General features: G+C 45.2%; 1 protein-coding gene across 6 annotated transcripts in view; it reads right to left on the bottom strand.

Annotated features, from left to right (window-relative positions):
• The window catches only part of NCK2 (NCK adaptor protein 2), a 153,443-nt gene that overhangs the window by 4,554 nt on the left and 130,290 nt on the right, over positions 1–18,599 (bottom strand). For all 6 annotated transcript variants that reach the window (XM_027621760.2, XM_027621762.2, XM_027621763.2 and 3 more), the window contains one exon: positions 14,950–15,671. In XM_027621760.2, coding sequence (XP_027477561.1) covers positions 14,950–15,671 — 722 coding nt within the window. The remainder of the gene's footprint in view (positions 1–14,949; positions 15,672–18,599) is intronic.

The raw sequence follows: 18,599 nt of genomic DNA, 5'->3' as shown, positions 1-18,599 counted from the left end.
TGCCTTTGCACTCTCTGGTCAAAGGACCTTGACAGGGTTTTGTGTGAATACTTACGTTGAGAAAGAGGACCCTAACAGACTCCAGCCCCGCCTTCTCTCTCCACACAGGTTTTTGTTTTGGGGTGTTACTGATCTGAAGACACAGGCCCATATGAGGTAACTAATAAGCTTTCCATGTTGGGGCCCAGGGCTGAAGCCTGTTGAGTGTCCCTCACTGGGAGGCCAAGGTGCCAGAGTGATTCTGAGGTGGAAAGTGTGCTGGACTGGGGAACTCCTCACGGTTGGTGGGGGTCCAAGCCAGTACTACTGTTTTTGCACGATGGAGACGATCAAAACAGGCATTCTTAAGAACTCCGCAATCTCATGGCAGGAATGTGCTCTAGAGAAGTGCTCTAGAGAAGCATGCACATGTGTCCTAGGGTACAGGTTTAGGAATGTCCAAGCAGGATTATTTATAATGACTTATACACTCTTCACGTCCACCGACAGGAAAATGGATAAAAAGATGAGGTATATACTTCATCAATGACACAGATGCATCAACATGGACTAAATAAATCTCACAGAGTATGGACCAAAAGAAGGAAGAAAAGAATAGCTACAGGATGATAGCATCTATAGAATTCAAAAGCAAGCAAAGCTAAAATGTACTGTTTAGGGATACACACATAACAATCAAGAAAATGATTATCATAAAATTAAAGGTAGCTGTTACCTCTAGTGGGAGGTGTGGTGCAATCAGGAGGCTAATCTGGGGGTGGGCAGTAGCTTCTAGAGTACCAGCAATGTCCTATTTCCTAACCTTGACCTGGGTTAATAATATACTTGAAAGACATTTCCTGTGTTATGTGTTCCAATAAAAAATGTTTTAAAGGTGCTAAATTGAAAGGAAGGAGACCTGTCTTGGCTACCCACCAGTCAGGTGGCACCGGTATTTATCACTTCAAATACCGCCTCCACCCTCTTGCCGACCTCTCCCCTCTCCCCATCCATTCTTTTGGGACACCAATTACATGCATGTTAAATTTCTCACCTGGGTCCTGTAAATCTCAGTTCAGCCTACCATAACCGCACACCATAAACTGGGTGGTTTAAAGACAAATTTAGTTCTCCCAGTTTTGGAGGTGGGCAAGTCCAGATCAACTAGCTGGCAGGTTTGGTATCTGATGAGGGCCTGCTTCCTGCTTCACAATCATCTCATGGTGTCTTCGGAAGGCGGAAGGGCAAGAGAGCTCTCTAGGGCCTCTTTGATGATGGCACTAATCCCATTCATGAGGGCTCCACCCACCTAATACAATCACATTCTCCCCAGTAGGGCCTCAGCATGTGAATTTGGCAGTGGTGAGGCGAGACACACATTCAGTCCGTGGCAAAATCTCTTGTGCTCTTTCTGTATCTTGTCCTTTTTTTGTGCGTATCCTAAAAATCTCTAATTCCTCCCATTTACTAACCCTTTCTTTGGCTGTGTTTTATCTATGGTAAACTCACCAAGTTCTTAATTTCAGTTATTGTTATTTTTCAGTCTTATTATAATTCTCACTTTTGTTCCTTTTTATTGCTTCTAATTTTCTACTCAAATTCATCTTGCTGAATTTCTTAATCCATATACCTTAAAGACCACATTGACACATTCAAAATCTGGGCTTCTATGGGTCTCTTTCGGTTCTCTTTTCCTCCCCTCTTTGTTTTTGGTGATTCAGTCTTGTCTTTTGGTACTTTAATTTGAATGCTGCATACTGATACGAGGTTTGAAATGGTGCTAGTGTCCTCCAGAGAGGATTTGCTTTTGCTTCGGTACTCAGTGACAGTGGGGCAGAACACCTTAATCCAATGAGGAACAGAACTGATGACAGTTAATTTCAGGTTTGCCTTTGTGTCTAGCATGTAGACTTTGGGGAGTCCATACTAAAGGCCTGGATTTTTTTCTGGGGTCTTGCCTCCTGGGTGGCCCTGACCTCCAATTTTTGCCCCCCCAGCACTGTAGGCTCCTGAAAGACTACTTCTTGGTTGCTTTTTGTTTCACGGTTTCATCCAGCTTTTCGAGGTGTTTTTGGCAGAAAGTGTTAGTCTGTGAGAAATTAGTCCACCACGACCAGAAGTGGAAACTGGTCGTGTGACATTGGACAAGTGGTAATTTGTTCAGACTCCAGATCTCTATACAGTTACGCTATTGAGAAGCAGGATAGTTGGTTGTATTAGAGGCTCTGGAACCAGGCTGCTTGGGTTCATATTCTGGCTCCTTTAGTGACTAGCGTTGTGATCTTGGGCAGATTTCCCAATGGTTTTCTGCTTCAATTTTCTCAACCACAAAAGAGAGATAATTCCTGAAATTGGGAAGAGACTGGAACAGTTTAATAAACTAGAGTAATGTCAGAAGTACAACATCTTTAGGGAGATATTAAGCAAACACTGTCATTTAGGGCTCTTCTTTAAGTTCCTTTTATGAGACTTTATAAAGATAGCCATCAGCATCTTGTCAATATTTAAAAAGATTTCTTTTGACTGGAATTTCTAGAGAATACTTAACTTTCCAAGCTAACTAGAAGAGGTCTACTTCCTATTGCAGAAGCACCACATTCTACTTCACACGTGATCATGTTGTCGTCCCTACTTGTTTACATCTGTCTCTCCTACTAGGCTCCAAGCTCCCTGAGGAAGAGGCTCATTTCTATCTCATTTTTATATACATAGGAGAAAGAATGGATCTGATACATAAGCACGAAATAGATGGCCACTGAACTATCTGCCACTGAGTATTTCTGAGGTCCCCTCCTGATTTTCAGCAGAGGGAAAATAAACATTATCAACATGACAGGTACTTGTTTGCTCTTTCTTTAAACAACCAATGGTAAAGCTGTGTCTGCTGAACTCTGTCATTTTCTATTGTCGCCTTTCTCACAGTCTTGCCTTCTACCTGGGGTACCATATTACTTGTCTATTGCTGTGTCACACATCATCCTTAAATTCAGTGGCTTTAACAGCAAACATTTATAATTGCAGTTTCTGTGGCTCAGGAATTTGGGAGTGCCTTAAACCTTGAGCTAAAGCCACTCAGCTCCTAATGGGCTATAGTCAAGACATCATCTGAAGTCTCAACTGGGGATGCAGAAGCTGCTTCTAAGAACCAGGTCTGCTCACATGAACCACTCAGGAGGCCTCTGTTCTTGGTCTTACGGGCCTTTCCACGGGGCTACTTGAGTCTCTTCACAACCTGGCAGCTGACTCCCTCATGATCAAGTGATCGGAGAGAAAGGAGAGCCAGAATGTCTTTCACAATCCAGTCTTGGAAATCACCTAACATAACTTTCACCACATTCTGTTCATTAGAAGTGAGTCATTAAGTGCAGCCCCTCCTGAAGGTGAGGCAATCTGGCTCCACCCTTCAAGGAGAAGGGTATCAAAGAATTTGTGGACACCTTTTTAAGCCATCACAGGTACCATATTTGTTAAACTTTCTTTGGCTGCACTAAAATCTAACTAGACTCAGTCCTTTACCTTCTCTTCCATTTTGAAAATTCTGCCTTCAATTCCTGTAGTTGAGCTTCCTCCCACTGTCCAAATTTCCTCCCTTTCCTTCTCCAAATGCTATACTTACTATGATTTCTTTTCACTGAACACTGTATTAACTTTTGAAATTTTCTAATATCAGACCATGTTCTTCTTGTTCTCGCCTTCTGACTGTCCCTTAAAGGAATGATTTTTTTCCTATCTCATGCTTTTGAACCAGAGATTATGAAGAATTATCAGTTGGGATAAGCCATTCATTCTACCTGCCCCTTGCCCCCCCCTTTTTTTAGGAAGTCATTTTCCAAATGGAATGGGAGGACAATTACAAGATTGGTAGAAAATCAACCTCTTTCAGGGCTTTTACTAATATATTTTTGTTTAGGTTTTAGGTCCCCTATTTGAATATAAGCCCTCTAAATACTAGAACTTGATTTAATCCCACATGTCCACACTGGGATCAGAGTAGGTGTTCAATAAATACACTGACTTATGAATTTCCCATTCTGACCATCTCTTCCAGTTTTCATTCCTTAAGTAATTTTTACATCTCACCTCTTTGCAATTTCTGCTCACAAATAACCACTTTTAGAAAAGAAAACCAAAGAACACCCTCTTTGATACTATTTCTATTTCTACAGCTTCATCAACTTGATCCACTGTTTCAAATGTTTGCTGTAAAGCACCTTTGCATTTTTATAAAACTGATACCCTCGTCGAATATTTCTCTCCTTTCCTCAAGATTTAATCACTATTTTCTCATTGGTGGAGAAAAAATGGATGCTGAGAACAGTCTGTAACGTCCTTTATTTCTTCTTCCATCTCAGATAGCTTAAGTATTAATATTGATTTTCTTCTTAGCACATGGCTGGAAAGAAATACCAGGGAAGGGTGGGGCCTTGCTCCCAGGTACTCCTGATTCTTAGAACTTCCTATCTTTCACTTCGGAGAGTAGAAATGTCGTTTGTGTGGTTTGCCAAGCCTCCCAGGTAGACTCTGGACCTATTTCCAGTCATGCTGGTTTTTGAACATCAACAATTTATGCATATATTCAACACTCCCACAACTTCCAAATCCAGGTCACCTGGTTGGTTTCTTCTCAATAACTGGATCATTCTTTCCTTTTGTTTGGTAAATGGATCACTCTCTTCTTTACTTCTTCAAGGAAGGTACTCTTTGTCCAGAGAAGTAGTTCCTTGACCAAAAAAATCTGAGTACCAATGGATTAGAGGCAAACTCTATTCCACTGATCAATACTCTCTCTGTTCTTATCTCAAAAAAGCTGCCTTTTGGTTTTATCATTCTGTTAGATCACCTGCCCTGGTTGTCTAATATGGCCTTCTTTTAATCAAAATTGACTCACTGTCTACACTTGGGCCACTAGCTGTCAACTGATACCACTCTCTTTGTTTCTACATCAGATTATCTCTTCAATGGCGTTTTCTCTTCTTCTACAAAATGTGTCTTTGAAGTATTTACTCCACAGACCTGAAGCCAATCCATATGTGACATGATCAAACATTCTCATTCTCTTTTGAAATAAACTTTTTTACATAACTCAGTCATCAATCACAGAACAGTCTATTAATCTTTAAACAACAGTGTTTAAAGTTAGTACATGCATGTGAGTTTATCCCTCCCTGCCTCCCAAAACATATTTCCTAAAGTTAAATGTAAATACTTCAGAGTCTGGGCTTTTAGAATATTGTCCTTGTCACTTGTTTTTCTGCCATGTCATGCCCAGTGTAAATGATCAATAATAAATGACATTCAATAATTCAATTCAGAATCTTACCATATAACACAGTGCTGTTCAAACGGGCTGGAACCAATTTCATATGCCACAATTCAGTGGTTCCCAAATCTGAGCATCAGCGTCACTGGAAGAACTTGTTCACACGGAGGCTGCAGGGCTCTGCCCCAGAGACTCAGATTCAGCAGGTCTGGGGTGAGGCCTGATAATCTGAATTTCTAGCAAGTTCCCTGGTGACATTGATGCTTGTCCAGCAATCATACTTTGAGAATTACTGCCGCCAAGCTAAGGAAAATTTTACATGTGTCTTTTCCCATTTGTTTGCTGAACTGCTCATGCTTGATTCTGTCATATTTCCAGGGACTATAATCTAGTGGGAACTTTCAAAAAGGTAAAACAGAATACAGTAAGGAAGAATGGGGTGAGCGGGCCAGTTTGTATACAATTCCACTTGTAGTTACTACCCGCAGACCTAATTCATAATGAACTGCTTTCTGTGTTATAAACTCCATGGGGTAACTCTATTTTGTTACTCTCCCCAGCTCTTGCCATGCTATGGAGGTCATGGGGAGGAGCTGCTTAGTACTAGTGCCATGAGAAACATCCCCAAAGAAGCAAACAGTGAAGCTGAGATTAAGAGGTTACATGCTGATGCAAATCAAAACCACATAGCTGTCACTTCACACCCATTTGGGATGGTTATCGTGAAAAACAAAAACCAAAAAAAACAGAAAGTAACAACTGTTGGCGTGGATGTGGAGAAACCCCGTGTACTGCCGGTGGGAACGTGCTATGTGCAGCTGCTGTGGCAAACAGATAGCAGGTCCTCAAAAAATTAACCAATGAAATACCATTTGACCCAGGCATTCCACTTCTGGGTATACATTTAAAAAAACCCGAAGGCCGGGACTCGAGAAAATCTTTGCACACCCACATTCACAGCAGCATTATGCACAATAGCAAAAAGGTGGAAGTGACCCAAGTGTCCAGCAACAGATGAATGGAAAGCAAAATGTGGTCTTTGCATACAACAGAAGCTCATTCAGCTTTAAAAAAGGAAGGACATCCTGTCACAGGCTACAACATGGATGAACCCCGAGAACATTATGTTACATGAAATAAACCAGACACAAAAGGGCAAATACTGTATGATTCCACCCATATGAGGAGCTTAGAGCAGTCAGATTCCCAGAGACAGAAAGGAGACAGAAAGCAGAAAGTCACCAGGGGCTGGGGCAAGAGGGAAATGGGTGGTATTTAATGAATATACAATCCCAACCAGGGAGGTTGAAAAAGTTTTGGAGGTGGATGGTAGTGATGATTGCACAATGTGAATGTCCATATTGCCACAGAACTTAAAGATGGTTAAAACAGTAAGTTTTATATTATGTACATTTTGCCACTATAAAAAAAACATCTCTTAAAAGTTTCTGTGTGGGTCTAAAAAGCTTTGTGAAGTTGCGATGGAAACAAGAGGCATGTGACAGAGGGACCCAAGGCATCAGGACGGGTGAGGACACATGCTCCTCCTGCCATGGATGCTAAGCTGCGGTAGTCTGGGAGTGCAGTCTCTGGCTGTAGGGGCGCTGAAGGGGGCGCGGAGGGGACGGGGTCCAGCACCCCATTCCTAGTGAGGGCACAGCGGTGGTACACAAGAACTCAACATTTCCTTCAGATCACCTGCAACACCTAGTGACCCTAGTTAACGGCTTTTCCTGGGAAGGGGCATGCAGGAGGGCATGTGACTGTTGGAGACAGGGCTCAGACACACCTCCTGATCCAAAAATGTGAGGAGCATGCTTTTCCTTTGGCCTGGGGTCAGGCAACAATGATCCCTAAACTTTACTTTTTTCTATGAATCACTTTTTTCTTGACCTTCCAAAAATGCTACAGTGATACAGCCTGGCTTTGGCTGGGACACCCACTGGGCCCTCTTAGAATATTTGAATATTGGTGGTATTAGTAAGATACCCTAGGAAGCTTGTGCGCTGGGCAAGCACTTGCCTCGCACACACCTTGAGACCAACGTATACACTTCTTGCGGAATTCCTTCTATACATCGCAAAGGAACAGTTTTCTAGGGGCACCAGGTGAAGACCCCTGGCAGGCAGTCAGAGTCCTCAGTTTAAGGAGAGAAGACATGTGAGCTTGCCTTCCAGGCGCTTACTTACACACAAGAACATCACGTTTCTGTTTACCAAGTGTCAACCAGAGCCGAACTTAAACATTTCCGTCCCGATTCCTCAGCCATCTCACACTTCCCAATCCTGAAGGCTGGAGATAGCACTGGTGATCTTCCTTCACCAGCAGAGAAACCATATCCGCAGCAGAGAACGTGCCCCTGGACTGGCCAGTGGGCACCTGCCCTTCGCTCTGTGTCTATGCATGTGTGTGTTGTGAAAAACAGAACAAACCGCCCAGTTCACAAAGATCCTAATAATTTCTATGCTTTTCTTTCATTGCTAATTTAGTGGAGTGATAGTTGGATTACTGGGAGGTAAGTCTAACTTCTACCTCTTGTAGAAACCAAACGGAAGTCTCCGTCCAGAAGACAAATACATTTAGCTATTTCTGTAGCCACAGCTAAAAAGAAACTGAGTTAAAACAAAACAGACACCCCACAGGCTTACACTGGTACTGCAGGCATTTGCCATATAAGCCTTTTTAACAGATTAAGTGCTAAAAACTTCCTTGACCCAATTTTTAAAAATTTCCATTACATCTTGAAATAGTTTTTGGGGAAAAACATTTCTTATAGATACTAGTGATTTTCTATGAGAGCAATATAAATATTTAGATAAACAGCAGTTCATGATGTAGGAGATTTTTATGAAAATCTTTCTGAATACTGTTATGGATAAATTATTTACTTTGACATATTTTTTTGTTTTACTTTGAAAGACTTGTCCTTCAGTTGCCAGTGGTTATTGGATGACCATTTCTCTCCCCACTTTGTTTGCAGGCCTGAAGAAAGGGTGTCTGGACACCCCTCATGGCAGCAAAAACTATGCCAGAGGCCACGGTTCTGATTCAAGCTCAGCAGTGCATTTAGCACAACCCCAGGAGAACACAGGCATGGACAGAGAACTTCGGAATCTTTAGCACTCTTCACTGGTTGGCTGCTGATTCCCATACTGAATCTATTATGCACATTCTGAATAATTAATCCATCGGTTAACGCAGAGTATTTCTTGGAGTCCCAGCAAGGTAGTGGGATTCAATGGCCAACAACAGGACACAATACGCACTCCCTGTGCTGAACTGGCCTTTGAAGGGGCCAACACAGCCATGCTCAGCAGCGATGCCACCCTAGCTTAAGACTGCCCTGTGACCCAGGAGCATGTGGGGAGCATGTGGCCCAGGCCTGCAGGTCAGTAAAGGCTTTGCAGGAGCAAAGGTGGCCGGAATGAGACTTGAAGGACATGTGTACATTACACTGGCGAGGGGGGCAGGGGAGGGTAACTGTATTCTAGAATTTTCTAGACCTGTACGATGGTCTGGAGGAAGAGAAAGCCCAATCCAAGAACCTAACAGCAGGAACAGAGGTGCAAGAAGGGAAACTTGCATACTAGGACTAGAGAGACACGAGGCACGAACAGAAGAGGCCACTTAGCAACTCTCAGGGATACAAGGGGGAAGAGTGGCCACACGCAGTTTCCCCACCCTAATCCGATGGCCTGACGGAGCCCACTCAGCAAACCTGCGCCTGCTTCCTTTACTCGTCACAAGTCAGCTGAGTTTGGGGTAACAGACTACTCTTCCTTTTTGACATTCATCTCCCTCCAAACACAAATCAATGGATTCAGTACTATTTACTTTATTTGTAAGAAAGCAGAAACCAGACTCCATTTAAAGCCCTTCATCATACATAATGGTTTTCTAAGATTCTCAGGTGCCTTCCGTGTTACTGAAAGGCCAGTTATATTTTGCCTGCTGGTTACATGCAATTGTATCGGCAGTCTTTGAAGACATGGGAGCTCCAGGGCAGAGCACTCACTTAAATGAACCAGTCCATCCCCCTCCCTCCCGGGAAGAACCGGGAGCCAGGCCTTTAACTGAGGCCAAGAGCACAGTACAGAAGCCCTCTTTGGGTTCTGAAAAAAATTACGAATGATACCCTGAGCATATTTGTGATTGGTTATATTTTAAGAACTAGCTTTAAATAAGGCTCTAGTCTTTTTCACAGATGCCAGTTCATAGCCTGGGTTTACTGATTTGTCTGAAGGTAAATATGGTAGGGCTAGCCAGGGCTGAAGACGTTCAGAGCCATCTGAGAGTCGGGTCAATGAAACAGGTGATGAGGACTGAACTCTTAGAAAAGTAGCCATCTTAAGTGATGCTTCGGATCCTTCCAGTTTTAAGAATTCGATATATTTCAAGTGAGACATACTATAAAAATCCAGGCGTAGAGCTTCCATTCAGTACTGGGCAAACAGCCTGACAAAAAGTAACTTACTATTTTTGCAGTTGGAAAGATGCATGTAGGCACTGCTCACAGTAACCTATGCTCTTTCTTAGCATTAACCCACACTGAGAAGACATCTAGAGATCATGGCCCCAGACTGTGGATTTAGAAAGCTCGTGAGCAAGTCACTGCTGGAAGGAACTTGCTCTGGGGCTCCCCATCCTCTCAGCTGCTTACGAAGCAGTGTTCACTCTGCTCTGACAACCGCACTCTTTCCCATTCTCTATGAAGCACAGAGCAAAGGCCGCTTGTCTGTTACCAAATTCTAAACAGCTGAAAAAAACAGAAAAGCACTTTAGGAGGTTAACTCCACTCAACAGAAGCCAAGAGTTCTACCTAAAGGAAACTTTAGAAGAGATAAATGTTCACCTGTAAGCATGTTTATATATAGTTCCCATAAATGTAGGATTAAGCAAATGTACTATTTCAACGACTGCTGTAAATATGTCTAAAACCATTCAGGTTACATAATCGTTTTCAAAGTGTGGTCCCGTGCTCAGCAGCATCAGCATCACCAGGAATGTGCTAAGAAATGCAAATTCTCAGGCTCCAGACCTCCCAGGTCACGGTCATGAATGTTATGGGTGGGACCCTGAGGTCTCTATCTTTCCAGGCCCTCAGGGAGATGGCAGCACAATAGGACGGTGTGAGCATCAGTGATCTGGAGAGGCGAAGGGATGACATCACCCAGAAACAGAGTTTTGGCAAAAAAAATTATGATTTCTATAAGAAATAGAACTGGAATTCTGTAGCAAGGCACTATACTAATTCTTTCCTTCTGCTCCTCCCTGGCTAAATAATCTTAATGGATTTTTTTTTTTTTTTAAGAGGAAGGAATGGAACAGATGACTGTTCGTGTGGCCAACACACACATTATGTTATCTTTAGCAAAAGGTGGTTTTTCTCCATCAGAAACAAATGCAGGAACGCCTGGGTGGCTCAGACGGTTAAGCGTCTGCCTTCGGCTCAGGTCATGATCCCAGGGTCCTGGGATAGAGCCCCACATTGGGCTCCTTGCTCAGCGGGAAGCCTGCTTCTCCCTCTCCCTCTGCCTGCCCGCTCCCCCTGCTTGTGCTCTCTCTCTCCAATAAAAACAAAAAAACAAAAAAAAACAAATGCAGTGTATGACCAGAAATTAGTACCCAAATCCTACTGTGAAACATAATACACGTGAGGAAGAAGGAGATCTCTCTGGGATTTTTAAAGTCTGGCAGAGGAAAATAGCTCCCTAAACCACAGCTAGGGCCCTTGGCCGACCGCATCCCAGGTGTAAGCTGTCTCTTTCCGAATAACCTTCTCAAGGACAGAGGGTAGAGCACCTGGAAAGCTAACTACTGACAACTTGCACAGCTTACTGGAAACGTTGCTGCTGGGTATTCTTAGCTGTGGGCACAGCTTTCCAGCTGTATCCATAGAGTAAGTGTGGGGAAATACATAAGGATGTATGAGGAGCACACAGAGGACAGGTATGAACTTTGAATTCTCTAGACTTAATGAGCTCTGGATTCGCAGGGGAAGGCAGGCAGCGGAACATGGAGAATAAGAAACCATGCTGTCTTCACCGTGAGCTGCTGAGAAGAAATGACGATTATGGAGTGGAGAAGAAGCGAGAGAAGATGGTAGAAAACAGAGTAGGTATTGAGAGTTGGGACAGGAAAGAGAGCCCGAACAGGATTATTTGGTTATTCTGTTCATTCCTTGATAAAACACGCCTGACAGATACCTCCGAAAACACCCATGACATCACTCACACTGGCTAGCACGGGATGCAGCAATGTTTGTGTTGGTTTTTCCAAAATATGCACTTCTCCTCCCCCAAAAGCACACATGTCCTAGGGCTCAGCGTTGGGTATATTTTTATTTTTCAAAACAGAGAAATACTGAGAATTTTTAAATGCAAGATAACGTCAAGCAAGCGCCTCACTTATTTATATTGGAATCACTCAGGAGATCTTCACGAGGCCTATCTGGAAGAAGGGCTCAAAAAATGCTACTGTGCTTATTCAGAAGTCAGGTGTCCCGTGGTAACCTCAATCAGAGGAAAGTCCCAGGCCCAAAGACTGCAAGAGAGATGAGGCAAGCGAAACGACGTCTCTGTGTCCTGCAAGAATGTAGACCCCATCAGAAACCTTTCTGACCCCGGCATGACACGATGTGCTGTCAGATTACGACTGCTAGATTAAGGGCTCACACCGGTCTGGTGGTTGCTTTGAAAGCCAGACTCTCATCTCAGAAGAGCCAAAATGAATAAGAAAGAAGACAAAGAAGGAGAGGAAGGGGTAAGAGAGCACTGGCAAGAGGCAGAGGCAGTCAGTAGATGGTGGAAAATGAATAAGGAATGGATCTGTCCCTCTGTCCATCCATTTCAAGTTCCTCAACAGCCTCAGATGACCCGGGTATGAGCGAGAAAAGCAGACCTAGGTCTGCTGTTGGGAGAAATGCAGCAACATGCCTTGGAGACCCCTGTAGCCTCCCTTTGGCACAAGGCAGGCATCCCAAGAGTGGAAAATGCCACGTGTCATGGCACAAGCCACTAGGACAAGGCATCCCTGCACACCATCAGGTCATGTGGCCCTCCTCACCCTGGTGCTAGTCAGGGTGCAGGGCTGATGTAGGGCCATCTCCTGCCTCCATCCTCCTGGAATCACACTATTTGTGTCTCATACCTTGCTTTTCTAAGTTAAGACAAAAATGCAAAAAATCCGGAGAAGGTCCTATAAAAATGTCAAAAATTAATGTTTCAATTATTTAGAAAGTCAGCATATTCTCATAATAGGAGACAAACAAGACAATGGAGCTTATTCCAGTGCTAAGACAGAACCCAGATAATGCAAGTGTGGGCACACCTCAGAGATCATCTAGACCACCGCAAAGAAGCAAATCTCACACTAAAGCGAATCAAATGAATTCTTTGGTTTCCCAGAGCACATAAAAGTCAGGTTTACAACACCCTGTAGTCTATTAAGTGTGTGACAGCATGATGTCTAAAAAATAATGTACATGCCTCAACTAAAAAGTACTTTATGGCTAAAAAATTCTAACCATCACCTTGAGCTTTCAGGGAGTCAAAATCCCTGATCGCAGATCACCATAACAAATATAAACATAATGAAAAAGTTTCAAATACTGTGAGAATTACCAAAACGGGATGGGGACACGAAGTGAGCAAATGCTGGTGGAAAATGGTGCCTATCAGACTTGCTCACCACAGGGCTGCCACAAACCTTCAATTTGTGAAAAACACAGTATCTGTGAAGCACAATGAAAAGAGGGGTGCCTGTACCCCTCCCTATTCACAAGGATCTGGTCTCTGGGTTCAGACAGAACCCAGAGTTCTGAACCCAGTGACACCCACTGAGTATGCTTTTCCTACAGAAACGTAGTAGGAGGTCCACGCCAAGGCCAGCAATCTGGAGGGCGTTTTTCTCATCTACCCTGTCCCGGAGCCCTAGACAGGAAGAACAATGAATGAGGCTAAGGGCTGCTTTGGCCCCTCCCCATTCTAGAAGTGTCTTCAAAACTCAAAATTTCTTTCTTCTTTTTTTTAAGGACTTTTTATTTTTTTTATTTTTAAGTAATCTCTACACCCGTGAGGCCTGAATCACAACCCCAAGATCAAGAGTCATATGCTCCACCGACTGGGCCAACCAGGCACCCCTCGAACTCAAAATTTCTAAATCAAGATTATACTTTCTGACTGGGGATTATACTTATCCCTTAAGTACTGTGGACCAACCACCTTCTACTGTAATTGGTTTTCCAGTGATTCCTCTAAGTTTCTGCTCAAAAGTTAAACGTGCAGCATACTTCATTCTCCTAAGCCTCCAGCATGATCTAAAGGAAGCTATGCACAGAGCTTACGTCACGTGAGAACAATTCAATCTGATGTCTTCCCAGCAACGATAAGCTCTGGCGGCTGGATAAGAACATCTCAGTTCAGATTTCAGAGGGAGTCAATATCCAGGCCTGGTGTGCTTGCCTCAGCACATCTAAGGTGGCCGTCAACCCTCTGACCTGCTGACACCGTGAGGGGTCTGGCTGCCACCACCACGATGCTCCTCCTGACCCGGAAAGAACAGACCACAGCTGCCTCTCAGAAGAGGAAAAACATTTCTGTGGCCTTGAATTCCTCTCAGATCAGTCTGCAGGAGTCTTGAATATGCACTTACTGATGGTGGTACCAACCTTCCCAGAGGACACCAATTACAGTACAGATCACATATTTCCTAATCTTACAGTTTGCATTTAAAAAAATAAACTGAAAACTGCTAGAACCAATACAACGTATTGCAACGGACTCTACCTACAGAAGTCTTGTTTCGGGGGAATCTTACTATATGGAAGGTGTATCTGCAAAGGGATCAACAAAACCCGTTGGGTTGAGTATTTCCAGAACGTTTACACCGTGACCTTGCATGACACTGGCCCAGTTCTTCCAGACAGGACCAGCCACATCCCCAAAACACAAACCCCACATCTGTCTACCGCTAGAAATGGATCTGCTACAAGTCAAGCGGCCTCATACCTCTGATTCAGTTTACACACGCAAACTCATCTCTCTCAAGCCCTGTCTTCTTTTCAATTCTGTTCATAAGTGCTTTAAAAGCTTTTCGGAGATGAACTCCGCGATGCCGCCTGCAGTGGAGATGACCTTAGGACTGTTTGGTTTCAAAAGGAAAACAAACCAACCAACAAAGGCTGTGTCGGAAACCAGGTGCCCCTCCCGCTGAGTGCAGCAGACATGCCTAGGACCCAGAAAGGAAACAGAGTCAACCACCAGGGCTGGGGTAGGGGGAGTGGGGTCATGAACAGAATGGAAAGCCCGGAGAGAAAATGATGTCTGAGTCTGTAGACCATTAAAGGGGTAATCTCAGTAGAGCAGGAAAACCACCTTCGGGAGCTAAAAAGCTCTTTGACTTACCTTCCCATCCGCGAGGGTACGTCTGCAGGAGAGTGATGGCCACCTTCCCCAGCTGGGTTCCTACACCCACTGCAGACTTAAGTCTATTACAGAGCAGCAACCTTATGCGGGTTTACAGGCAAATCGCATTCCTCTAGCTTAACTGGAGCCCCAAATATGGGGGGCTCTAGGCTAACGGGAGGGCCAAACATTCTTTGGCTACGCGTAGTGTGTGGAGAGGGAACGGTGCCGACCAGTGTGGGGTGCGATGTACACACACAGCAGCACACTGCGGCGGGCAGACCTCAGCCACCCCGGGGCACTTACCGAAGACTCGCTGTCCCTAATGAGGAAGTCACCCTCGACGCCCCGCTCGTTGAGGGCGCACTCGGCCTGGTGCCGCGTCACGTTCCCGTAGTACCACTCTCGGCCCGCAAAGCGCCCACTGCACGCAGGGCCCGCATAGCTTATCTGCGGCGCGTGCGAGGGGTGCAGGGAGGGCCCATCACTTAGGACCACCACGTAGTTCTTGGGGACTAGGCCGACCTGCCCCCGGGCGTTTTTGCACTTCCACCACTCAGGGTCATTCTCGGGCTTCTCGATCACCTCCATGGTCTCCCCCTTCTCGAAGTTGAGCTCCTCCTCAGTGACCGAGCTGAAGGGGTACAGTGTCTGCACCACGTGCAGGACCCGGGCACCCTGGCCATTGCTCATGGAGGTGCCCTTCCGCAGGCTCAGGAAGCTGGGGGACTCGGCAGCCGCTTCGTCCATCTCCTCTAGGACATAGTTGGAGGGAAACCAGCCAATCTGCCCATTGTAGCTGCCTCGCCACCAGCCGTCGCTGCACTTCTCCATGACAGTGACACGTGACCCCTTCACCAGGGACAGCTCGTCCTCCCTTTCGGCCACATAGGCGAACTTGACGAAGGCAGGGATGTTGAGGTCGTAGATGCGGTCGGCGCCGCCCCCATTGGCAGGGTACTCGGCATCCGTGCTGGGCGTCGGGGACGCGTCCCGTGCACTCGTCTTCCTCTTGGTCTTGCCGAGGCCTGTGGAGACAGAGCAAGGGCTCAGTGGGCACGCAGGGGCATCACTGGTGCTTGGACACAATTCCCCATCCCTCCAACACACGGGGGCTACTGTGGGCACACCCTACAGCCACCGCCGGGCAAAAGGAGGTGCAGGTGAGGTGCGCCTTGGCAAAAGCTGGGAATTCCGACACCTCCTCTCTCTCATTCACTTCTGAAAGAATACCAGAGTACTAGCAGCACAAAAAGATAACAAAACAGCAGAAAGCTAGTTTCCTTCTGAAGGATGATACTTTTTAGAAAATTCCTGTGCCCCTCAGAGAGAAAAATAAGGTAGAAAGGCTTAGACAGGATGTCTTCGGCCTTCTTGTACCCAGAGGGAAGTTGGACTGATGAACTCAGACGTGCTCCAAGTCTAGGAGTGGTCAGAGCTGCCCGCCCTGCTCCCACCTTGCCAGCCCACCACCTGCACCACTCCAGGGACACTCAAGACCCTCCCAGGGCTGCCTGGCAGCAGACTGGCCCCACTGGGTACAAACCAATACCCTCCTTCCCTTCTCTTCCTGCAATTCTGTCCTTTCAAAACAAGAGACTTGTTTCCCACCTGTGATGAGCCAATTAGAAAAAATTAGTTGATCTGTTAAGTCTAAGGCAGAATTTTTCATACTGTGATTCAAAACCCACTAGTGGATCATAAAATCAACTGAATGGATTGTGACCATCTTGTATGTGTGTGTTGAGTTGTTTTGGTTTTCTTTAAGGGAATAAGAAAATCTCAAAGTGCATCAAGCATAGTCTGTTGCTTCAGTTACATAAGGGACTGAGTGCTGAGTTGCAGTGTGAAACTTCTTCCTGGGCATGGGGAAAACAGTGTTGAAAAGCCCTAAGGCAAAAATGTTTCAGCCCGGGTAGAATGCAGAGAATTCTGGAACCTTCTTGAGAAGTGAGCCTAGGGGAGGAAGACGCATCAACGCTCAGAGCTGCGGTGTGCCACCAGACTTGTAGGGTGGGCCATGCTCCCCAGCTTTTCTTAATAGATGGCTGCCACCCACCAGCTCTGCATCACCTCCTAACTTGGTCAATGTGGAGATTTTGATGGTATGGAAACTCTGGCCATTTGCAGATTCTCCCCCCCTCCCCTTCCCATGACACTTTTATGGGTAGCTTGTACCTCTCATTTTCTTCCTTTAAATGGAGTAAAGACAGAATGATCCTAAGAGTTACCTTTGCTTCTACTCCCGTGTTGATGGGCAGGAGTTCAAGGGGAACAAAACGTTGCCCTGTGATCATCCTCTACTCTGGAGTGTTGCACACTGCCTCCTAGAGCAGGCTCACCCCTGGTCTAAGACTCCGCAGCCCCGCTCAGTGCCTCCAGCGGGGGCCAGCCGCTGAAAGGCCTTTGGACGGCACAGCGATGTGAAGGGACTGTTCACAAGGTTTTTAGGCGAACATACCAATTCTTTAAACAAATGGCTTCTGTGTGTGTGTTTTTTATACAACATTTTATTCAAGCATATAGGAAATACAAAAGTAAACCAGGATATTAAACCAAGTTAAGATTTTAGACTTCTACTTACAAGTTAACTCACTTCACATGAAAACATAAACCTCTAAATCTTCAAATGAATCCTCTCATGCGATTTCAAACCCACATTAATTTAGCTATGCGTGAGAGAGCACTGTGGTGGTTCACTAGCTCCAGAATCCAGAAGGCAGACCGTTCATGAAAGTACACTTCTGTCCAGAAGGCTCGGGCACCAAGGTATTCTAAGCCTCATCAAGAAGTCCGCATGCTAAGGCAGCAATGACCAGGGAGAGGACAATTTCTACTGGTAACAAGATTTCAAGAAATAATATTTACAAATAACATTTTTTAAAAAGATTTATTTATTTTGAGGGAGAGAGAGAGAGAGAGAGAGAGAGAGAGTGTGTGTGTGTGTGTGTGTGTGTGTGTGTGTGTGTGTGTGTGAGTGAGGGGAGGGGCGGAAGGGCAGAGGGAGAGAATCTTCAAGCAGACGCCCTGCTGAGCACAGAACCCGGTATGGGGCTCAATCTCACGGCCCTGAGACCATGACCTGAGCCAAAACCAAGAGTCAGATGCTTAACCAACTGAGCCACCCAGGCGCTCCTATAAATAACTTTCTAATAGACCTTTCCAAATTTGTGAGTAATGAAAGCTACTTGAGAAAATATGTACAGAAAAGCAGGATTCAGAATACTCATCGGCACAGAAAAGTGTCAAGATGAGCAGAAGAGACAGCATTAGACCTTAGAGAGTGGCACTGTGTCAGTGTGCTGGGGCTGCCACCATAGAGTACCACAGCCCACGGGGCGTAAACAACAGAACCTGATATTCTCTCAGTTTGGGGGGCTAGAAGTCAAAATATCAGGATGTCGGCAAGGTTGTTTCCTTCTGAGGCCTCCCTCGTTAGCTGGCAGATGGCCACCTTCTTGCTGTGTCTTCACATGGGCTTCCCTTCGTTGCATGTCTGTGTCCTAATTTCCTCTTCTTACAGGACACCAGTGACACTGGACTGGGACCCACCCCTCCCAAGACCTCGTTTTAACTCAATGACCTGTTTAAAGGACCTTTACCAAGTCTAGTCACACACTGACTTACTAGGGGTTAAGACTGCAACATATGAATTCTGGAGGACATAATTCAGCCCCTAACAGGTACCTAAATGCAGACGTAATATAAGGCACAGGGAGCGCTCTATGAATAACAATTACTACTCTGACTGAGTGAGGGCTTGGAATTTCTTTTTTTCTCAGACATATTTTATCAGGAGAGGGCCAAAGTCCTCTGAACAGTCTTGGCAACAACTTTACCCATGCGAGATGGCCACCAAAATAGAAAGCTTGCCTGGCGAGCTTCTGGCACCTGAGAACCATTATTCCATGGGAGCACTGTCACATATAGCTGCAGAGGCAGTGAAATTCAAGAGA

The sequence above is a fragment of the Zalophus californianus genome, chromosome 8, assembly GCF_009762305.2.
Source record: "Zalophus californianus isolate mZalCal1 chromosome 8, mZalCal1.pri.v2, whole genome shotgun sequence".
Taxonomy (NCBI): Eukaryota; Metazoa; Chordata; class Mammalia; order Carnivora; family Otariidae; genus Zalophus; species Zalophus californianus.
This window is presented reverse-complemented; position numbering and strand designations above follow the sequence as displayed.